At 42.5% G+C, this 25,285-nt stretch overlaps 1 protein-coding gene across 4 annotated transcripts in view; it reads right to left on the reverse strand.

Moving 5' to 3' along the window:
* The window catches only part of rerg (RAS-like, estrogen-regulated, growth inhibitor), a 71,483-nt gene that overhangs the window by 20,986 nt on the left and 25,212 nt on the right, over nucleotides 1-25,285 (reverse strand). For all 4 annotated transcript variants that reach the window (XM_072471707.1, XM_072471708.1, XM_072471705.1 and 1 more), the window contains exon 3: nucleotides 8,591-8,647. In XM_072471707.1, the coding sequence (XP_072327808.1) occupies nucleotides 8,591-8,647 (57 nt within the window). The remainder of the gene's footprint in view (nucleotides 1-8,590; nucleotides 8,648-25,285) is intronic.

The raw sequence follows: 25,285 nt of genomic DNA on the forward strand, positions 1-25,285 counted from the left end.
GATCCACAAAAACACGGCAAATTCTATTTGACCAATAAACATTCCATCAATTTACTGACAACGATCAGCAAACTGATGGAAGTACATAGGAGCAGGAGTGGGCCATTTAGTCCATCGAACCCACTCCGCATTCAATGAAGTCAAGGTAGATCTTCTACTTTTACACCATTTTCCTGCACTATTCCCATATCCCTTGTTATTTTTATTATGCAGAAATCTATCAATCACAGTGCTGAACATACTGAATGACAGAGCCTCCACAGCCCTCTGGAACAGAGAATTCCAAAGATTCACCACCCTCTGAGTGAAGAAGTTCCTCTTCGTCTCAATTTCTAAATGGCCTACCCCTTATTCTGAGACTGGTCCCCTGGTTCTCGACTACCCAGCCAAGGGAAGCATGCTTCCTGCATCTGTTGAGCCCTGTAAGAATTTTGTATGTTTTAATAAGGTCAACTCTCATTCTTCTAAACTCCAGATAATAAAGACCCAGTCTATTTAATCCTTCCACATAAGACAATACTTCCATCCCAGGAATTAAGTTTCATTGCACTCTCCAAGTATATCTTTCCTTAGGTAAGGTGACCAAAAGTGCCCACAATACTCCAAGTGTGCTCTTACCAAGGCTCTATGTAATTGTAGCAAGACATCTTTACTCCTACACGCAAATCCTCTTGTAATAAATGCCAACATACCATCTGCCTTCTTACTTGCACGTTAGCTTTCAGTGACACATGAACAAGTCACTAAGTCCCTTTGAAGTTTAACACTTACCAGCCTCTCACTATTTAAGATACATACTCTGTATTTCTGTTTCCTACCAAGGTGGATAACCTCAAACTTCTCCACATTGCATTCTATCTGCCATTTTTATCCAAATCCCCTTGAGGCACCTTTGCATCCTCCTCACAACTCACAGTTCCACCTCATTCTGTGTTGTCTGAAAGCCCCTGAATATGACATTGAATCCCCCACATCCAAATTATTGGTATAGTTTGGGAATAGCTTTGGTTCAAGCACTGAACCTTGCGGCACCCCACTTGTCATAGCCTGCCACCTGAAGATTTTTTCTAATAGAACCTACTCTCCATTAACCTGCTCACCAATGCTCAGTCAGGGTTCTGTCAGGGCCACAACTCCAAACTTCATTACACCCTTAGTCCACACATGGTCAAAAGAGCTGAATTCCAGAGATGAGGGGAGAGTGACGCTGCCCTTGACATCAAAGCAACATTCAACAGATTGTGCCATCAAGGAATCCTAGTAAAGTTGAACTTATTTGGAATCAAGGGGAAAACTCTCCACTGGTTGGAGCCATACCTAACACAAAGGAACATGGTTGCATTTGTTGGAGGTCAATCATTTCTTCCCCAGAACATTACTCAAGGGATTCCTCAGGGGAACGTTCTAGGCCTAACCATCTTCAACCCCTTCATCAATGACCTTTCCTGCACATAAGATCAGAAGTGGGGATGCTCACTGATAATGTTAAAGTGCTCAGTACCTTTTGCAACTCCATTTTGATGAAGTAGCTTGTGCCTGTAAGCAGCAAGACCTGGATCATATTCATGCTTGGACTTGTAAGTGACAAATAACATTTATGTCATACAAGTGCCAGGCAATGACCAGTTCCAGCAAGGGATAATCTTAGCACCCCCCCCCTTGGCATTCAGCAGCATTACCATTGTTGAATGCCCCACCATCAACATCCACCACCAAATGAGCACAAAGTTTCTCCAATTAAACTTTGGGAAGGCCAAAGCCATTTGCCTCACTACAAATTCCACACCCAAGCCACCGACTCCATCCCTCCTCATGGCAACTACTTGAAGCCAAAACAAACAGTTAGTAACATTGGTATCATATCTGAACCCAGAATATGCTTCCAATCACATTTCTGCATCTCACTAAGACCACCTATTGCCACATCTGTAACATCGCCTCACTCCAGCCCTGCATCTGCTTATCTGCTGCTGAAACCCTCCTTCATACCTTTGTTACCTCTGAGCTTGACTATTCAATGCACTCGTTTGGCCTCCCACATTTTACCCTCCATGAGCTTGAGGTCATCCAAAAATTTGCCTCTTGCTTTCCAACTCGTGCAAGTCCCATTCATCCAACAACCCTGTCCTTGCTGATCTACATTGCCTCCTAAATAATCAAACCTTTGACTTTAAAATTCTCAGCCTTGTTTTTTAGCCTTTCCATGGCCTTGCCCCTCCACATCTCCGTAATCTCCTTCAGCCGCACAACCCTCTGTGACAATCGTGCTCGGAGATAACCATGCTGCACTAATTATAATTGAGCCTAGATTCAACCTCCTCTCATTCTTATAAACTTTAATAACACCACAACATAGATGTTCACATGCTTCATAAACCAACAAATAATTAACGTATCAGCAAGACAAACCAAGTGTAAACAAATTTAATAAAGTTCTTCCTCTCTTGCCTCAATCTTCCAATGTTTAAATATAAAATTAGTTTCAAGTATCATGGTATTCACTGAAATGATTCCCCCATTGACAGATGCTAATGATAACTGCATTTAAGCCAAAACTGAATCAAACATTTTCCATTCACATCTCTCACAGTGATTTAATGGACTGAAAGTCTCCTCATTGGGAATTTAAAAAAAAAAATCTTTCCTGGGATGTATGCATCAATGACAAGGCCAAATATGGTCTTGAGAATGTGGTAATGAGCCACCTTCTTGAACTGCTGAAGTCTATCTGGTATACCACCAGTACTAGCAATTCTATACTACTGGGTTTTTGCCCCGATTTCCTTCAATTCCAGTTTTGCTAGGGCCCCTTGATGTCACACTCGATCAAAGGCTGCTCTGATGTCATACCAATCGCTCTCACCTCACCTCTTTAACCACAGAATTCCTACAGCGCAGAAGGGTCCATTCGGCCCGTCAAGTCTGCTCCGACCCTCTGAAGGTGCACCCTACCTAGGCCTGCTCCCCCGCCCGATGCCCATAACTCCACCTAACCTACCCATCCTTGGATACCAAGGGGCAATTTAGTTGAAACCACCTAACCTGCACATCTTTGGACTGTGGAAGGAAACTGGAGCACCCGGACGAAACCCAGGCAAGCACAGGGAGAAAGTGCAAATTCCACAGAGTCACCCAAGGCCAAAATTCAACCCGGGTCCCTGGCGCTGTGAGGCAGCAGTGCTAACCACGGTGCCACCCTGCCACCCAGAATTGAGCTCTTTTCTCTATGTTTGGATGAAGGTAGTAATGAGGCTGATACGGTACCATATTGCATAGAATTAAAGTGAAACAAACCATTCGTTTTAATTGGACCATGTTACCCGAGTCTCCATTCATTCTTCCCTCTCTGACCCTGCCAGCATAACTCTCTGATCCCTTCTGCCTCGTGCGCTTATTCAGTTTCCCTCAAGTGCGTCAATACCATTTGCCTCAACCATTCCCCGTTGTATTGCAAGTTCCTCATTGCAATTCTGGCACCATCCTTCAAAATCCATTTTGCACCCTCTCCAGTGCCTCTATATACTTTTTATAACAAAGCGAGCCAAACAGCACGAAGTACTCCAAGTGCGGTCTAACCAAGGTTCGATACAAGTTCAACATGACTTTTTTACTTCTCAGTTCTATCCCTCTAGAAATAAACTCAAACGTTTGGTGTGCCTTTCGTTTGGCCTCATTGACCTGCATCGTTACTTTTTGTGATTTGTGTATTTGTACTGCAAGATTTCTCTATCCCATTTAGATTCGTATCTTCCAAGTTATATGTGGCCTCCTTATTTTTCTCATCAAAACGTAATATCTTGCACTTGTCTGTGTTGAAATTTAATTACTAATTATATGTCCATTCTGAAAGTTTATTTTTGCCTTCTGGCAACTTGTTGCAGTTATCCTTAGAATTGACTCCCCACCCTTCACCAATTTGATGATATTTGAGAACATAGAAATGTTGGTTTTGATTCGAAAGTCTAAATCATTAATATAAATTGCGAACTGATCCTTGTGGAATCCCAGTTTCTATCTTCTGTCACTGAGTAGCTGCCCTGTACCTCGAATCTCGGTTTTCTGTCTGTAGCGAATTAACTGTACATTCTGCTACATGTTCTCTGATACTACATGTTTTCACCTTAATCATTAATCTAGATGTGCCGCCTTACTGAAACCTAGATAAATTGCATTTAATTCAGCTTTGACTTCTCTCTCTGCTCGTTTCAAATAATTCAATAAGGTTGGTCAAGCAAGACTTTCCCCTTGAAATACAATCCCATTACTCGTTATTAGTATTCAGTTTCTAGATGTTTCTCTATTTTCTCTTTTAGCAGGGATTCGATTATTTTTCCTCTCACCAATGTTAAGCTGACTGGCCTATTGCTCCCGGGACACGTTCTGCCTCCCTTCATAGATTTTCATTCACTATTCATCAAGCCATCATCCCAAAAGGACCATAGGCATCACTCTCCATCAGAGGGACATAAGCGGTGGTGCAAGGTGAGGAAGCAAGGCTTCCTTAAACTGCCACAGCCAGTATGGGGATTGAACCTACGCTGTTAATGTCATTCTGCTTCACGTTCCAGCTATCAAACCAACTGGGCTACTCAACCCCCATCTTCTTAAGCGTAGGCACTAGACAGGATTCTCCGGTCCCCCAGCTGTGTGTTTCGCGACAGGGGGATTCTCTCTTCCTGCCGCTTGTCAATGCGATTTTCCATTGACGTCACCCCATGCCGCTGGGAAACCAGTAGGAAAAGAGAATTCCCAGGGCCAACAAATTCTGACCATTGTGTTAGCTATTCACCAGTCACACACTTTTTTCTAACAAATTGCATAATATGTGAAACAATGTCTCAGCTATCTCGTCTCTAGATTAGTTTAAGATGTACAGATGGAATCTTTCTGGACTAGGAGTTTTACCCTCTTGGATCGACAAGGTTGTCAAGGGTTATGGGACAGCCAGGAAAGTAGAGCTGAAGCAACAATCAGATCAGCCATGATCTTATCGAATGGTGAAGCAGGCTTGAGGGGTTGAGTGGCCTATTCCCGCTCCTAACTCTTGTATTCTTGTGCTTTTGCATTCTCTTTGGGCTTGACAAGTTTATTTCATTTTTTAATTTTTTAAATTTCAAATATGATTACATCTTTTTTCATTCAACCTTCTGAAGTTATGTCCACCAGATCTGACTCCGAGTAAATAATGAAGCATTATTTTATATTTCTGCCATTTCATTATTGCTGCCTATGATTTTATCCTATCCATCCCGAGTTGCCTTATTTCTCATCCCAACTCCTGTTTTATTACTGATGTGCCAGTCAAATATTTTACTATTTTGCTTCATGTCCCTTAATAATTTAGTTTCATAGCTCCTGATTGTTTTTCTCGACATCTCTCCTAGTTTCTTCATATTCTCCCTTCTCATGCTTTAACCTGCTGTCCATGTGACTTAGATTATGTCTAAGTACTTTCCCTCAATTATTCCCTTAAGCCTTTATATACCCTTGGTATCGCATCAGTGTTCATTTGTGTTTGTTAAGTGGAAAATATTTTTCCTACATTCTGTTGAACATCTTTTCAAAAGTTTCCTATTGCTGTTCTACATCATGGTTGCCAAAATATCAATCCATTTTATTGTTACAAGTTTCAGTCTCAAACCCTCAAAAACATATTTTCTCTAATCTATTTCCCTGGTTTTCATCATGCTCATGTCATAGAAATGACAGTGCAGAAGGAGGCCATTCAGCCCATCGAGTCTGCAACAGCCCTTGGAAAGAGCACCCCACTTAAGCCCACGACTCCACCCTATCCCTGTAACCCAGTAACCCCAGCCAACCTTTTTGGACACCAAGGGAAATTTAGCATGGTCAATCAACCTAACCTGCACATCTTTGGACTGTGGGAGGAAACCCACGCAGACATGGGGAGAACGTGCAAACTCCACACAGACAGTGACCCAAGCCGGGAATCGAACCTGGGGCCCTGGAGCTGTGAAGCAACTGTTCTAACCACTCTGCTACCGTGCTGTCCTTCTGAACTACTATTTTAAATTGTATTGTATTATGGTCACTATTGCCTAAGTATTACCCACATTTACTTCTTTCATCTACCCTCATTCGTTCTCTTACACACTGGGTTAGAATGTAGTCCTCTACCGATGGTCGAAATGCCATTCCCTTATCTACTTCTTCTGGCAACTCAACTTTGTTATAATGGAAAACCCCTAGGATTATTATTCTATGATTTTTATTAATTTCTCTAATTTGGCTATTTTTTCCTTTACCTTTCTGTAGACCACTGCTATTAGTCTGGCTGATCCTTTATTATCTCTTATCACTACCCACATGGATTCTATTTCTGTCTTACTGATGGCTATGACATGTCTTTCTATTGCCATTATGGTACCTTTAATAAGTACAGCTACTCCACCTCCACATTTTCACTCTCTGCACTTACTAAATATGTTGTATGCTGCACTGATAAATTCCCATTCCTCATTTTTTCCCCTGAAGTTATGTCTCAGTAATCCCTGCTATATCTATCTAGTTCATCCTGATATACTATCCAGTTCCCCCACTTTGTTATGGACATTGTGTGCACTATTGTACAGACAGGTTAATTCATTTTCCATAATGGTTCCTCACACTTTATTTTTACACTCCTGTTCTATTTGTTCCCTGACCATTTACTTCTTCCCTCAAGTTAGTCTGTCCTTTGCTCTCCTCTCCTGCATAAATGCATGTCCTTTCTTTGCTCATTGGAGTGGGTGTGTATGTATCAAACATCTCAAATCCTGGGGAGAAAACCAAAACAACCTGCTTACACTTCAAAATCATGATAGCACATGTTGTGTAACATTTAATTTCACAAACAAATGGCTCTCATAAACCTTATAAGGACGAAAAACAGAATGTTTGTAATGAAAAAAAGCACTGCTCACAACTAGCAACAAAGGATAAGGAATTCTGTCTTGTGCCTTCTTTGGAGTGGGTTAACCTTGTCCAATCAATCTCACTAGAGATTCTTCATTGTGAATCCACCTCGCTGCCATTGCCAGCGAGAATGGAGAATATGGCGCTCAGCCAAATCTCCATTCAGTGCAGTGGGAACACAGAGTCCCGCCGGCATAAAGGAACGGAGAATCCCGTCAGCATGAGGGAACGGAGAATCCTGCCGGCATAATGGAACAGAAAATCCCGCCGGGGGTTGGCTTTCTAGGTTTCCCATGTGGTAATTGTCAGATTCGTTGCTAGTTGAATACCAATGTTGCCTCAACTTAAATACCCTACATAAGCCTTCCCAACTTGGACTTAATCAGGTAAAGGCAGGAAGTCACCAGAGTCCCAAGCTGCTACCCTCCTGCTCAGTTAAATACTTTTCCGCTAGATTAAATATCCCCTCAATTCCAAACTAACTGCCAAGGGGGCATAAAATTTTACGGGGGGGATTATAATTTCAAACATCTGAAACTCAACCCCAATCCCCCTCAGAAGCACCAAAACCAGTTTTAATGGAGTGAATTTGGGGTGGGGTGACTAACCTGCTCATAAGAGGCAAGTATTTAAATATGTTCATGACCAGCAGGTCTCAAATTTCAGATTTAACAATTTCAGACTAGGATTCCCAGAGCTTAGGAAATCCAGAAGGCAATGGGTGGCATGAAAAGCCAGGTCTTGTAGATATGCACCTTTCCAGCACTACTTGTGGGCTAGGAAGAGCGAGAGTACGTTTCCACAACATCGCCTCTTTCACCCCCACCACCAGACCTGAAATCAAACTAGTGTTTGTGTAAGTTCAAAATAACCTCCTTGCTCTTGGACTCTATGCTCCTATTAATAAAGCCCAGAATAATATGCTTTATTAACTACTCTCCACCTGTCCTTTGACTTTCAAATGATATTTTTAGATACACGCCTAGGTCCCTCTGCTCCTTTAAGAATTTTATCACTTATTTTATATTGTATCCCTATGTTCTTCCTACCAAAGTGCGCATTGTCTCACACTTCTCCGCATTGAACTTCATCTGCCACCTATCTGCCCACTCCATCAACTTGTCTATTTCCTTTCGAAGACCCAAGATCACTCCCTCATTCCCTTTTATCTGCTTCAGTTCGAAGGCCTTGTGGCATCCTTACCTGTCAGTTTGACTGCCTGTGACAGGGAAACGGAGACTAACGTTTGAAATATGCACCGGTCATTAAATTTGGCAAGACGTCCAGGTTAGCAGCGTTTTCAGGTTTCCTAGTTGCTGCAGTCCCCCACTAATATCAGGGTCATTCACTCCTGTGTAAAACTGCATGGACGGGATTCTCCATCAGCAGGATCCTCCGTTTTGTCGGCAACGCACTCACTCCCGCGAATTTCCTGACAGTGTGAGGGTGGCCACAATGGGAAACCCCATCGCCCGGCTGCCGGGACGGAGGATCCCACTGCTGGCAGGGGGGGCGCGCCGCGCCAGAAAATGGGTCTGGCAGGACGGAGAATCCGCCCCATGTTTATCTGAAACATTTCAGCACATGTTTTGCCTGCAGCCACTTCAGTCAACTTAACCAAGTGGCTATCTGTTGGTGTGGACAGAACATTAATATTAACATAGTTGTCACTCACCCAGTGTTGGGTCATATTCCCAGATGAACCGCTTGGTCAGAAAGCGGACTACGATAGCTATAAAGCAAAAAAGAGATTAATTAATACCTATTAAACGCAGATCATGTTACAAATTGGAAATAGTGCAACCATTCGCACAATCACAAAATAAATGTGAATGAATAAGATTCGCATGGCCTACAGTCTCCACAACACAACTTCCAATTTCCCTTTAAATAATTACAGAGTTTATGCTCCACTATCCTAAATGTATATTCATTTCATGTGTTGATTACGCTTTCTGTGAAGACTTCATTCATATTTAGGGTGAAGTACTTCTCACTTGCACCACTAACCAGGCCTGCTCCCTGTAAAGCAGTTTGAGTGACAGATTGAATCTCAACAGTCTGGGAAATGGGATTGAGGCAGAAATACACAATTTTGGTCATCTCATACCAGCCGGAATGAAATTACTTGCCTCAGTGGAGTAGCAAAAAAAAAAAAACCACACCGATATGCTGGATCTTATTTAGATTTGCAGGTTCTCAGTGACAGAATGTCAAGGCACACAACCTCAATTATGGGTTACTGAGAATGAAATTCATCCTTTAAAATAACAAGTGTCTGCTTATCTCTTTATCAATGACCAATTACCAATGATTGCAGAGATATGCAGATTTAAAGCAGGTATTTCCAGTGCTGCCATTTCATTAGCAGGTCATCCTATACTGAGAAACACAGGCATTGTCCAGCCCCGCCATCCAAGGTTCCGAGAGAGGGGGCATGTGTGTTGATAAGAGTACTCAAGCCCCATTTACGAATGGGATTTTACAAAGGAACACGAGTCGGTCATTGGGCCTCTCAAATCTGTCCTGCCATTCAATAGGATCCGGCCGATCTGTACCTCAATTTCATTTACCAATCTTTGCTCCACATCCCTTGGTACCCTTACCCAAGAAAAATCTACCGATTAAACCCGGGAAACTTTAAATTGACCCAGAATCCATAAGCCCTTTGTGTTTCCAAATCAGAGTTCCACATTTTCACTACCCGTTGTTGGAAAATGTGCCTCCTGATTTAAACAGAATGGCTCTAATTTTAATATTATCCCTGTTCTGGATTCCCCCACCAGAGGAAATGTACCGGTCATTGAATCTCTTTATTATTTTAAATACTTCGATTGGATCGCACATCAATACTGAGGGCAGCACGGTAGCATTGTGGATAGCACAATTGCTTCACAGCTCCAGGGTCCCAGGTTTGATTCCGGCTTGGGTCACTGTCTGTGCGGAGTCTGCACATCCTCCCAGTGTGTGCGTGGGTTTCCTCCGGGTGCTCCGGTTTCCTCCCACAGTCCAAAGATGTGCAGGTTAGGTGGATTGACCATGATAAATTGCCCTGTGTGTCCAAAATTGCCGTTGGTGTTGGGTGGGGTTACTGGGTTGTGGGGATAGGGTGGAGGTGTTGACCTTGGGTAGGGTGCTCTTTCCAAGAGCCGGTGCAGTCTCGATGGGCCGAATGGCCTCCTTCTGCACTGTGAATTCTATGATAAATTCTATGAAAATGCAAACCAAGACCTCAAAATTTAACACTGTAACCCTGGCATAGTGCTGGCTCCCTCACAGGTATTCCTTTCCTGAAGGTTAGTGTCCATATTTGAACAAATGTATCCAGGGGGTTCCTGGCGAATACTCTGTATGGCTGAAGCATCACCTTTTGATTTGTGAATCCAACTGCCTAAAGATAAAGTCTCACATTATCTTTCTTTTTCTTCTTCAGTTCTCTGCTCAAAGGCAGGTCCACCCCCACAGCACTGCAATATCCACCATGAGTAGGGCAAGGGTGCAGGTGCCCAGTCCACCCCAGCCAGAACGAGGATTTGTTGGCACCAATCTGATCCACATCAGCCGCACTACAAACTGAGCCAACTAGGCTCCCAAGGATTGAGTTCCCGTTTTACACACACCTTTACTCGCATGTTGGAGTCTGGAGCTATAAATAGTGAGGTAGTGAGGGTAGAGGCTCCAATATTCTTTCCATCACATGGCAGACCAAGAATCTCACCTCCTCTTACCACCTGCCAATGGAGTAAGTGAGAAAGATTTACAAGTTGATCCTCAATCTGTTTGGCCACATTATGAACACACCTTCCTTGGCCATCGAGTCCTGGAGTGGGACATGAACCCAGAGCTTCCGGCTCAGAGGCAAGGATGCTATAACAACTATAATTTATCATCTTTTCAATTCATTTTTGTATAATTGCTGCTTCAAAGCTATCACCATTAAGAAAATATTCCTGTATGTCTTTTTCAGATCCTGAAGTGGATGATCTCAGACTGCCCCCGCATTGAACCGGCCTGTATTAGTCTCAGTGACTCATTTTGTCAATCCATACCCCATGGTAACTTTCTGCTCTTATCCACTCAACTTACCGTGCTCCTCACTTAGTGGCTTCTGCAAATTTAGACATATAAATCTCTATTCCTTTATCCTCCACAGTTTACGTCACTACAGAGCAGCAGAGATGCATACAGCAGAGATAGGTTAATGAGCAGTAATTAGAGGGGGTGCCCAGCATGTAACGAATCAAACATTATAGAAGATGGTTGTACGGGGTGGGAATGCTTGGCTTCACCCTGCTCCTTGCGGAATACAAGCTCCCCAGCTAGGGGTGGGATATCTCAATTAACACATGTATACAAGGTTGGCCAGAAAGGCACCAACCTCAGAAGAGAAGATAGTGTACATATCGTTTGTGTAAATAAAACTTTGTTTCTTATTTTACTCCCCATGTCCTTATTAAATGGCCTGAACCAGAAACAATGTTTTAACAGACGTTCCAGGGAAGGTGGCTAATTCACCGCAAGTTTACTTCCAATTCAGCATACTCTTGTTTTAGCTTATGATCTCTAGTGTAGGGTAAGGAAGCAGGTCCCAGGTCCACCCCAGCCAGAACGAGGATCTGTTGGCATCACTCTAATCCACACCAACCAACTGAGCCAAATGGATCCCAAAGCGTTGCTGGGGTAACACAAGACATTTACATACACAATATCGTCTAGAGCTATGAATATTGATGGTAGAGGCTCCAATTTCTTTCCGCCACAGGGCTGACCAGGAACTTGACCTTTTCTTACCAACTGCCAGTGCCAGAACCTCCTCAAATGTCAACTGAAAGTCCGTGTGGACAAGATACCACCTCCATTACCACCTCAAAAATGTTGATTTGGTTAATTGACACATACCCTTCACAAATCCACGCTAACTCTTTTTGTTCAGCCCATACAAGTCTATGTCCTCAGTCACTCTGGGTCTCTAATCATAGATTCCAGTAACATGCCCATAATTGATGTTAAAGTGACAGGTCTATCACTATTTGATTTCTCACTCTCTCTTCCTTCTTAATTAACAAGTGACATTTGTAATTTTCCAAGCCAAAGGCACAATTCCTGAATTTAGGGAGCTTTGAAAATGTATGACTAATGCATCAGCAATTCCTTCATCCATTTTGTTTTAATACCTTGGGGTGGAAACAATTAGTTTCGCTTAAATCTCTGTTATGCTTTTCTAATCCACCTCTCCTGCTAATAATCCGCTGAACATTTCTAGACCTTGAACTAAAAATGGTTTGCTGACATTCCTTTTTTTTTTTTAGTTCTTAACTTTAAAACGCTTTTGCTTATTCCTTACATCCCATGCGAGAAAGGAAAACTTTCCTGGGTTTAATTTCTCCATGTTTTTCGTCTCACGGCAGCAAAGTCCCAGGATAAACTATCCATCCTCTTCAGTTAGTTAATCTTTGTCACAAAGACTAAACCAAACACAGCGTTCCAGTTGAAGCATGGGAGCACAACAGTTAGAAGACACCAAGTTTTGAACCATGGCTTTAAGTTTAAAAATTTATTTGCGACTGATTTTCTGTACAAGGTGGCATCTGTCACCAGTTTTGATGTTTTAAAAGCTGGTTCACAAGCCCAATGTGATTCCATAGAGTTGTTTCTTTTAACCATGGTATTGTCAATAAAGCTAGCACTTGGTGACAACTTTAGAACTGATTTGAAACATTTCTGGCGCAAGTTATTGCATGACTTTACTTGGTATCAACAATTCACGGAAACAAGCAACCTACTGTGCAAATTTTGCTTGGAGCAGACACTTGTTGATAAGTTGTGTGCGCTCTAGTGTAAGCCAGATGTTAGGAAGTTCCATTCAAAAAAGGCTACATGTAACCTGTCTCAACTGAGTTTCAATCTTCCTAATCCAACAATTAAATTTATCTATTCAGTAAATAAATCACTATTATTGGCTTTGCATAAACCATGACCCATTGAGCTGGTTTTAATAACGACAATCAAAAGGTTTCTCAGTTGTTTTCCTTGATTCAGAGTACTGTAGGCCCGTGTAACTAACACTGGCCACTTTCAAGCATAAACCTATAGGCCTGTGTATAACCATATTTCAACATTTCCAAAGGCTAGTCAATGCGCCCAGTGAACATAATTCCTCAAAAGGTGCAAATTCAGGTGGTTGAGACCACATTCAAGCCAAGGGGCGGCCCCATAGCAGGGTGTCACTCACCTGGAGGAGGGATGCTGGTATGGGCGATTGTGGGGGGAAAGGGTGATCCTGGTGAGAAGGGGGAGGTCTGAAGGGAGACCGATTGGAGGGGTCCTGATGCCAGCGAGTGGGAAAGGGGGGGGGGGGGGGGGGGGGAAAGAGGGGGTTGATGCCGGTGAGAATGGTGGAGGGACCCTGAAGACCCAACGTCTGCGATATTGGCAGGAGGAGGGCCTTGACGGTCTCTTAAGAGATCAGGGTGCCCTGATCTCTGTCAAGCCGGGCTTGCCAACGGGTTTAGGCGCCGCCCCTCTCAGTGCCGGTGCAAAGCCCACCCCCGATAGATATTTGACTTGAAGCAAAGTAAGATACAAGGCTATTAGAAAAAAGCAAGGGAAGGCTGGTTTAGCACACTGGGCTAAATCGCTGGCTTTTAAAGACGACCAAGGCAGGCCAGCAACACGGTTCAATTCCCGTACCAGCCTTCCCGAACAGGCGCCGGAATGTGGCGACCAGGGGCTTTTCACAGTAACTTCATTGAAGCCGACTTGAAATGAAATGAAAATGAATGAAAATCGCTTATTGTCACAAGGAGGCTTCAATGAAGTTACTGTGAAAAGCCCCTAGTCGCCACATTCCGGCGCCTGTTCGGGGAGGCTGTTACGGGAATTGACCCATGCTGCTGGCCTGCCTTGGTCCGCTTTCAAAGCCAGCGATTTAGCCCTGTGCTAAACAGCCCCTGTGACAATAAACAATCTTCATTTCATTTCAAAAGCAGTGGGGAATGCTCATTCCTCGAGTAGATTCAAGGCTGAGATGTATTGATTTTTGGAGCTAAGGGAAGCAAGGGATATGGGGAGCAGCTGGAAAATGGAGCTGAGGTGGATCGCTCATTACTTATAAAATGGCGGAGCAGGCTCACTTCTTATGATATACAAATTTTGAAATAGATTTCCTTTCTTATCTCCTCTGTTAAAATCACCCTGTGTAAGATCAGCACTGATTGTCAACATATTCATATGAAACCTTTCCATTTCATGATGGCACTAACCATTTACAATACCTTCATACAATAGCAGAAAAGGAAATGCATATCAATATTTTAATATGCTTGTTATTAGTGTCGCACAGATTCTAGAGACAGCTCTCCAACTACAAGAAACTTCACAGGCAGTTTCTACCTCGAAACCACCTGTGAAATATCTTCCATATTAAGTGGGAGCGCAGAGGCACCAACATCAGTGTCCTCTCACAAACAGGACCCATAAGCCTCGAGGCTATGATCGACGACCATCACCTTTGGTGGGTCGGTCATATAGTTCATGTCAGATACCAGGGTCCTAAAGCAGGTCGTCTCCTCCCACCTCAATCAGGACTCCAAAGGAGAACATAAGAAAAATGCCTCAAGGGTGTGCTGAAAGCCAACATGAAGAAATGCAACATTGACATCAGCTCCTGGGATACTACCGGCGTGGGTCAAACCAGCTGGCGACAGCGTCTGTCGGAAGCATTTTGAGACCCAAAAACGACAAATGAAGAGAAAAAGCAAATGGGGCAAAACAGAACACAATATGTCCTAAACTAATAACACACGGCCAGACATCCCACATGACAACAAATATGCTACATGCCATAATGTCTGCAGATCCCGAATCATAGAAGATCATCATCATCGCTAGCGAGGGATGGTCAACGATAAGTCTTTCACGAATAAGTCAAAATAAACAAAGAACTTCTGATTCTGAAGCTGCAAGATTCTAAGAATATACTCTGGGGTTTTTGGCATCAAGGTGGACAGATTTCCAGAACATAATATTTGGAAAATACTAAGGAAAATATGACAGTTATCATCATATTTATTATCTTTCAGTAACTACTGTCAGTTCCAAATGCGGCATAGCCAGAGTTTTGATAGACTTTTTTGTTTTGTTACATAGCTGTCTGACCAACTGCCAACATAAGGAAATATTTGGCTTATATCTCGTGTACGCCCACATAAACACAGATCTTCCATCAAACTGAGGCTCTTGCCATATAAATGCGGACCGATGTTCTGAATATTTTCTTGGTCTGTGGGGGATTCTTACTGGAAGCATAACTTCTTAAAAATAAAGGACCATGATAAAAGATTTATGGTTGCAGTCATCAGGATCATTGTTCAAAACCAGACTGACTCCAGCGTATTTGGCCTCAAGTAACAGAGTAACTCAAGATGTCCCTTCACTTACTGGTGCTTGGGTTAGCAACATGGAAAGCAAGTGATCTGACTTCAATGCGGAATTACTGTCCCACAAGAAAAATCAAGCCGTCTCTGCCAACATGATTGCCATGCAAATATGGAAAAGCATAGATCCGAGACAATCAGCAGGAAGAAAGAAAACGTAATAGAACATGAATAATCATATGAATAAATGGAACATGACCATGTTAATTGTTCAAACGGTGCTCTTCATCTTGTGACTATTCTAATTGTCTAAATTCAAGGCTTAAAAAGGCCATTCAGCTTATCAAAGTCTGTTCTAGCTCAAGCAATCCTTGCATCCAACAACATTATTATTGTGCCTATTAATACTATTACCATAAAGGCAGATTGTTCGAAACACAGATCACCGTTTGAGCGATTTACTTTTCTCTAGCTAAACTTTATATCCTCGACTGCTACTGACCTGATTTATTTTTAAGTAACATTTTGGGCTCACTTGCCTATCCCATTTAACACTTACCTCACAGCAATGCTTCCCCTCCCCTCCACACACACCCTTTAGCATTCTTTCAAGACTGAAGAGCTGAAGCTTCAACAATCTTTCCTTAGATCTTATCCCTTTTACAAATGGGGTCATTCTTGTTGCTTTATCCTCATCCCCTCTAACTCAGAGACTCCTTTTGAACTGTGCTCAGCAACCATGGGCCAGCGACATGGTGTTATAAAGCTTCACTATAGCTTCTTTACACACTGGCTATGTAATCCAACACATGCTGCACTTTTCAAATGCTTCGCGAAACTGTTTTGCCAGATAAAAGATTCTTCAAGTCATCAAAATGTTAATTTAGGAGGAAGCCATGCTGTACATTTGGCCAGACAAACTGAAACAGGCTACAGAGATACATCTGGAATACCAACTAATGTATCAGGAATTCCCAAATTAATTCTACAGGTGTTTTTGACAATGTGGCTGGATCATCACAGTGGGAAAAATCCTCACCTCGCTCAAAAGGCTGACCGCAATTCTGAAGAGATGCAACATTCTCACTATCTGGAAAGGATAATTCCACAATCTAGCCCTGGAAACAAGGAGCGGCACTCACAGTGAGTGCACCTCAGGAAGTCACAGATGCTCGATGCGTAGCTTTTCCCCCATTAAATTTTAACTGGTCGGAAAACCACAGGCTGTAATCCCACAGGATCTCAAGATGGGTGGCTACTCTTCACCCGGAGGAATAGATCAGCCAATCACCCTTGACAGGACAAGACTCGGGTCATCCTGTGACAAATGCCATGCAAGGAGCCAGATGGTTTCCTGCCCCTATTTTGAGATTCTCATGATTAACTCCTTGCAGCAAGTCACCAACTTGGCACTCTGAAGAGTTTTAGATAACTGAGCTAGTCAACGGCCTAGACTAAGGGCTCTTCTAATTTTCCAACCTGTGAATAGCACAGCCATTAGAGGTCAGTTCTGTCTCAGGTTCAGTCACCAAGTTGCACTGGTTTTCACAAAGAAAGCAGCAGGAGTATTTCAATTAACCTCAAATGCTGAGGTTAAAAAGGTCCAGGTTTCTTCCAATTCTTCAACCAGAAACATTTGCTGGATGCGAGAATACAATGGTGGAGCCAGGTGAGGTTTAGGCTCCACCACTGTCAAATAGTTAAGACAGAGATGAGGAGGAATTTCTTCTTTCAGAAAGTAGTGAATCTGTGGAATTCTTTAGCAGAGAGCTGTAGAGGCTGGGTCGTTAAGTGTGTTCAAGGCTGAGATAGATAGATTTTGAATCAGTAAACAAATCAAGGGTTATGGGGATAAGGTGGGAAAGTGGAGTTGAGGATTATCAGATCAGATCAGTCATGATCTCATTGGATGGTGGAGCAGGCTCGATGGGCTGCTACTCCTGTTCCTATGTCTTTCGGTCCTATTCAATCTGAAGGCTTAATCATGAATATTAATACTTCGGCAAGGTACCACAAAAATTTCATTCCCACAGAACTGTTCCCCAACAGTCAGTGCTTTATGAAGTGTGACTGCACAATTCAGGACTCCACAGATAATGAAGCAGTCCATGTCCAAATGCAGCAAGACCTGGACAATATCCAGGCTTGAGATGACAAATGCAAGTTACATTCACGATATACAAGTACATGGCAATGACCATCTCCTACAAGAGAGAATGTAATCACCGCCCCTTGACATTCAATGGCATTGCCATCGCTGAATCCCCCACAATCAACATACTGGAGGTTACCATTGATCAGAAACTGAACTAGCCATATTAATACTGTGGCTACCAGGGCAGATCAAAGGCTAGAAATCCTATGGCGAGAAACTCACCTCCTGACCCCCCAAAGCCTGTCCACCATCTACAAGTCACAAGTCAGGAGCGTAATGGAATACTCTCCACTTGCCTGGATGAGCGCAGCTCCAATAACACTCAAGAAGCTCAACACCATCCAGGACAAAGCAGCCCACTTGATTGTTCCCCCTTCCACAAATGTTCAAACCCTCCACCCCATCACACAGTGGCAGCCGTGTGTACCAGCTATAAGATGCAGTAATTCACCAAGATTCCTTAGGCAGCAGCTTCCAAACCCACCACCACTACCATCTAGATGGACAAGAGCAGCAGATACCTGGGAACCCCACCACCTGGAGGTTGCCCTCCAATTGACTCACCACCCTGACTTGGAAACATATCGTCCTTCCTTTATTGTTGCTGGGTCAACATCCTGGAACTCCCTCCTTAACAGCACCTAGGGTGTACCTAACACCTCAGGGACTGCCGCGGTTCAAGAAGGCAACTCACCACCACCACCATCTGAAGGACAGCTAGCTATGGGCAATAAATGCTGATCTAGCCAGTGATGCCTATATCCCGTAAATGAATTTAAAAAAAGAGAAGGCAAGGTAAAAAATGGTGAGAAAAAGGGAAAAAGAATACAATTTGCGATGTTATCAAGAAGAGGCTCACACTGGACGATCCATTAGCATCGGTATAATATAGGGGTCGCTGTGACTGTATAAAGTTCAACTAGCATAGATCATTTCAGCATCACTGGGATGATGGTTCTTTATTGAAAGAGGAGTTCCAAACCCGAGTCACATATGCTCAGGGATGAAGAACTGAATCTAGGACTGGACTACAAGTCAGCAAGAGCTAGTGAAACATTTCAAATATAAGGCTGTTATCTTTCAATAGAGCCAAAAGGTACAGCCTCATTTGTTACTTGGAACTAACCTTCAATAGAAGAAGATAGTTAACATTTATTAGTGTTACCTTTAATATATCAAAAGACGACCGCAAGAGATTATCATTAATGTAGCAAAGAAGGAACATGCAAAAGCTACTGTACTGACAGCACGGCACAGGAAAGATTAGCCATTAAATTGTTGATTGTATGTTACCCAAAGAAAGACTGCCAAAAAGATTCCTACAACAGAACTAAAGCACATCAAAATACAAAAGCACAAGGCTATGAAGTAGAGTGACACACTTTCAAAAAGGATACAAGCTTCAGCTAAGAACTGTTTGCAACCTCTATGTGCTACGGCTATATACCATGGAGGGAACAAAGGACTCAATATAATTGATGACAATAATATTGATGTGAGTCAGAAACGCCAGGACAGCGGTTTAGTTGGACTCTTTGTCTCTTGTTAAAATATAATTAATCACCCATTTTCTGCAATGACTGTCTTCCTTTGTAATTAGTTTCATTACAATAATTGTGGCTCCTGATTACATTCATTAACGCTCATGTACAGCCACATGCAATTACTGGGGAAGCATGTAGATTTGTAACAACCAACGGCAACCAAATGATAGCCAGGATGTTGAAACCATCAAATTATTGACTTTCGACCACTCATTCATCCATTTGGCTCATCACATTGATCGCTGTTTGCTTTAATTCACAAAGGAGCTGCTTAATTAAAGACAATTGGAACAGTAGCATTCACAGCAGGATCTTAATGAAGCTTGAGATAAGCACAGCATTCCAAATACGTCACAGGAGAAGTGACATTTTGATACCTTATTGCGCATCATTGGAACAGAGACCGCTGCTCTCAGGCACAAAAACGTGCTCATCTTGCATGTCACGGTGTGGAACACTGCAACCATCAATACCCGAGTCACAAAATCTATATAAAGACAGTTTCGTTCAAAAAGAGAAGATACCTTGTGGCAGCCAAAACAGAAACCTCTCAAAAGATTGATGTCTTCAGTCAGTTTAGCATTCTTCACTCAGCCACAATGCAACAAAGCAGCAGCGTGTACACTTGTAGGAGGCAAAAGCTTGTTAACCTTTAAATACAAACATATTCCACGCCGTGGAGTTTCTTCTCAGACAGCTTGCTCATTGTTAACCAGGTTGAGGAAAGGGAAGATGAGTCACTGCTTTATTCATGTACAATACAGTCGGATCTTATTTGAGTTTCCAGGTACACAGTATGCAGCTTTTGGTTCAAGATTTGGATTATCTGTGAATTTTTCTCTTCGTTTTTGTTCAGTTAACTTTTTTTTTTGCTGTTCAAGTGGAAGACTTTCTTTTGCCAATTGACTCCGTGTTAAAAATAAGTACAGCTTGGTGAGTCATCACAGAACCGTTAAGGCCCTTCAGCTTTGCCAGGAGCGATGAGCGTTAGAGGCTAATGTTCTGAATGCACGCATCACCAAATTATTTTGGGACATTGTGGACATGTGGACACATTGCCAACATGAACTGCCATGAGGCGCAGTCGTCCAACTTTAACCCCCTCAGCTCAAGTTCAGAACAGCATCTTACTGTTCCATGAGAAAATTGAAACATTGCAGATGGTAGAAAGCTGAAATAAAAGACAAATGGAACAACTGTCATCCACGGCAGTGACTTGATGGATTTTGAGACTTTCTCATTTACATATCCAGGAAACTGGAACGGCTGCTCTTAGCTATGAAAACATATCTCCTGAAACAGATTTTCGATCAAAGAAGTGAAGTGTGCTTCGCGAATTTATTTTACTCTTTCATTTATTGTCCTAACCCAAATGCCTTTGAATTGAGTGGCTTGCTAAGTCATAGGAGTCAAATGTAGGCCAGCCAATGTAACAACTGCAGATTTCCTTCCTTAAGGGACATTAGTGAGTTCAATATGGGTTCTTGCGACAATTGTTTCCTGGTCACCATTACTGAGACTAACTTTATATTCCAGCTATATTAACTGAACTTAAGTTCCACCAGCTGCCGTGATGGGATTTGGACTTATGTCCCCAGAGCATTAGCCTGGGCCTCTGGATTACTAGTCCAGCAACATTACCACGATGTTACCATCTCTCCCAGCACCACCAGCAGTTTTGATTATATTCGAGAAATCTATCCCAGTGATGTCTCTGAATTTAATGGCCACTTAGTATCCAAATACAAACGTAAACTCAAATCAGACAAAAAAAAACATTGCAGAAAAAATATGGGACGTCACTGGAATTTGAGCTTTTCTTAAATCTTGAGATCTTCAGGATTTTTCACCTCACTGCCTTGGGTATGTAAACACTGGGGAGGCGGTGGCATAGTGGTATTGCCACTGGACTGGTGACCAAGAGACCCAGGGTAACGCTCTGGGGACTCGGGTTCAAATGTCACCGTGGCACATGGTGAAACTTTGAATTCAGTAGAATTCTGGAATTAAAATGATGGTCATCATCCATTGTCAATTGTTGTAAAAACCCATCTGGTTCACTAATATCCTTTAGGGAAGGAAATCTGGCATCATTACCCGGTCTGGCCTACATGTGACTCCAGATCCATAGCAATGTGGCTGACCCTTAAATGCCCACTGAAATGGCCTCACAAGCCACTCAGTTTAAACGGCAATTAGGGATGGACAATAAATGCCGGCCGAGCCAGCGTCACCCACATCCCATGAATGAATCATAAAAAAACAAGTTGTAAGGCTGAAATAAATTGTTTGAATAGATTGTCTCTTAATGACATGTAAAACAGGAAGTATTAGAGTTACCAAAAAAGCACATTTGTAGCAGGTCTGAGCCTGGTACAGATCTCTAGGCTCCTCCGACTTCAAGGCCTTGCTTAAAACCCAGCCTTCACATATTTTGCAGGTGTGATTTTTGCAACACAATTTTAAAATGCAGTTGATTTTCCGGAGTTCAGAAGGGGTGACTCATGAAAAAGTCCATACTGTGCATGGACAAAAAATAAGTCAGTTTCTCCTGTTGTGTATCTAAATAGAGCTTCAGCTGAATTTCCTCTGTGCTTTTCAGGTTTGGCATGAAGTTGAAACATTGTAGGTTGCTTACAAATCAATTGTTTCTGCATTGGAGTTAGGTACAATGCAGGGGCAAATTGTTCCCACAAAAATACAACACTGTTGGCCAAAATTCCAGCAAGAAAAGGGTGTTAAGTCTCTGTATGGTGTAGGAATGTGTCTACCTGTGATGTCCCCCGGGGTGTCTGGCTGAATATTACCAGATCGGCGATGTATACCACACAATTGGGTAATCCTGAAACAACTTTGTTAGTTAACCGTTGAAATGTGGCTGGGATGTTTTTTATGCCAAATGGCATAACTTTGAATTGGTATATACCATCTGGAGTCACAAAAGCTGAAATCTCCTTCGCCGTTTCGGATCATGGTACCTGCCAGTAACCTTTAAGTAAATCCAGTTTGGAAATAAAAGATGATTGTCCCACTTTCTCAATGCAACCTTCCAAACGTGGGATAGGATAAGAGTCCGTTCCTGTAACTTCATTAACCTTTCTATAGTCTACACACAACAGTTGGGTACTGTCTGGTTTAGGTACCATCACTATGGATGAGCTCCATTGGCTGCAACCCACTTCAATTATGCCATTTTTAAGCATACTCTCAATCTCTTTGTTTTACGTCTCTATCTCTTTCGTATTCAAGCTGCTTTAATTCTTTCTCATGTTCCATTTGTAACTGAAGTTTTGCCATTTCCAATGAGTCAGACTGTATCTCAGGCAATTTTAAATGCTTAGCCACCGCCATAATTACCTCATATTTTTGCATTTTGTCAGGTAATGTTAACTGCAATGTTTTTGCCAAATCTAACAGTCTGTTTTTAGTCTCTGTCCGTAAGGTACTGCGTGTGACCGTCTCCACCCCCAAAAATTTCAGAGCCTCTGAAAGAACCATTGTCCACAACACACTCCCAATTTAAACTGGAATACCACACCTGAAAAGCAACCACAATATTCTCACCCTCACTGTCTTTAAGTTCACTAAGCCAATCCAATAGATAGACTTTTATCCCCCTCGAGCCCCCAATTTGTTGTGGGCCAGGGTTTAGAGAACCCCAAAGTGTATCATGGAGTTCACCTGACCCACAACTTTTAATAGATTGTGGTATGGGGAGAACACGGCCCACTCTACAGTTGTGGTGCAGCAGAAATCGAAAAGTATTTTTTAAAGCAAAACGATGTTTATTCTATGAACTCAAGTTAACCTTTTTAAAACATACAGTGAACATCTTAGCAACCATTAATTCAAATACAACCCCCAAAGAATACAACACTAAGTAATCCTTAAGCTTTCCTTTTAACATCCATAAGACTTTTAAAAAAACTTATAAAGAAGCACATCAGGTTTAAATTCATTACTGAGAACAGTTATCACTCCGAATTCATCAAATGATCAAGAGATAGTCTTTACATGTCAGAGAGAACAACCTTACACCTTCTGTGGCTGACTGCAGCTCCAACACTGAAACAAAACCACACAAAAAACACAGACACACCCAAGCTTTTCTCAAAGTGAAACTAAAAAGCAGAGCCAGAGCTCAGCTCCACCTACACTCTGACATCACTGCAGTAATTTTAGCAGACTACCATGTCTTAAAGTGACTTTCTCGTGACACTATTAAAAACAAAAACAAACGTTTCTTTTTGGTTTAAACTGCCTGCCCAGATTCAATTTCCTGCCCATGCCGTTTGTGAATTTAACCAGTTTCCATTGAGCTTCATAATCCAAGTCACAAACATAAATTTGCAACAAAGGAATTGTCGCAATTCCAGTCACCCAATACTCCAAGGTTGCCCAAAACAGCTAGAAGTAGAGGAGGTGGGATCGATCATCTGGAGAGGACAGCAGTCAGAGATTGAATGGTGGAGATTGTTTAGTTTCATTACCTTGGGTATCACTGGGGTAAAATTATAATAAATTACATTGTCTATGAGCAGGAGGAGGTTTGATGGACTAAATGGTCACAAATATTTTCTTTAACCCTACTTGAAGAGAACATTTCAACTGAAGCTGCGAGTTGGAGGTTGGGTTCCAACCAATCACTGCCATGTTTACATATCTTGGCTCCAGTCTGCCTACAATGGCCCATGTCGGAGAGAGGTCGAAGGAGCCATGAAGGAGCAGACTTTTCCAACTGTGAGAAATGCAAATAGTTAGAGCATGACACTGAAAATTTCTCGTCTGAACATTTAAATTGAACTTGAGTTGAGTTTTAAAATGCCCAGAGGTCCAGTATACTCCTGAATCCCTCCTACACGAGAGTTAACTGGAATTCAGCATCATGGCAGATCAAACAAAAGCGATGTGCGACTACTAGGCCTCAGCCTGGGCAAGCAAAAACTAAATACAGTAGTGGGTCTCCAGTGAGATAGGCATGGATCATAAAAGTGAGTGAGCTTGGTTAAACTAAGTTTCACGTTTGCAGAAGAGGGCGGTGCGAGCACGGATCATAAAGAGTTTGGTCAGTTCAGAAGATGTCAGGTGACAGGTTCAGGTCAGGCTGGGCAGGACAGTCAGCGTTAAATTGAAAATCAACCAAGGAAACAAGTGTGAACTTTAGCTCTAAGTTTGACAAGCAGATCATTCATTGGAGACAATACAAAAATCAGCAAATAGGACAAGGTGAAGACACGACCAAAAATTGTACTTTCTCTTCTTTGGCAGTGGGATCTGATTACCAAGCACATGATTGAAAATAACAAGTGGCTAGCAGGGAGTAATCTTACCAAAATCAGAAGCATTACATTCCTACAGAGGGCCAACATGCTATTAGTATCTATAAGTAGCGCACAGTCGCAGTCTCAACACATTCTGTTGTTTTCAGCAATCCCTGCACTGTCAAAGGGGTGTCTTGCTGAACCTGTTGGAGAATTGATATTAGTGTTGCAGCTATTTCTCGGATCCAAGTTCCTAGTCAGTATTGTCCTTAATGAGAGCATGGGATTGGTGAATTTGGCCGAGATTTCAAAATGCAAATCAACTCATACTTTTTATTTATTCTTTTTAGGAATGTGGGCGTCGCTGGATAGGCCAGCATTTATTGCCCATTCCTAATTGCCCTTGAGAAACCACTTCAGTCCATGTGGTGTAGGTACACCCACTGTCCTGTTAGGAAGTTCCAGGATGTTCACCCAGCGACAGTGTAGGAACAGCAATATATTTCCAAATCAGGACAGTGTGTGGCTTGGAGGGGAACTTGGAGGTCGTGGTGTTCCCCATGCATCTGTTGCCCTTGTTCTGCTAGGTGGTGGAGGAGGTGGGTTTAGAATTTGAGATATGGCATGACATTAGGACATTCTGAGGAACAAAGGAATCTTGGCGTGTTTGTCCATAGTTCTTTGAAGGCAGAAGGGCAGGTTATAAGGGTGGTGAGAAGGCAGAAGGGCAGGTTATAAGGGTGGTGAGAAAGGAAAATGGGACATTTGGTTTTATCAATCAAGGCACAGATTACAAAAGCAGGGAGGTCATGTTGGAGTTGTATAGAACTTTGGTGAGGCCACAGCTGGAGTACTGTGCAATTCTCATCGCCACAGTATAGGAAGGATGTGATTGCACTGGAGAGGGCACAGAGGAGATTCACCAGGATGTTGCCTGGCATGGAACATTTAAGTTAAGAGAAGTTCGATAGGCTTGGGTTGTTTTCATTGAAGCAGAAAAGACGGAGGGGTAACCTGATCGAGATATACAAGATT

The sequence above is a fragment of the Scyliorhinus torazame genome, chromosome 13, assembly GCF_047496885.1.
Source record: "Scyliorhinus torazame isolate Kashiwa2021f chromosome 13, sScyTor2.1, whole genome shotgun sequence".
Lineage (NCBI taxonomy): Eukaryota > Metazoa > Chordata > Chondrichthyes > Carcharhiniformes > Scyliorhinidae > Scyliorhinus > Scyliorhinus torazame.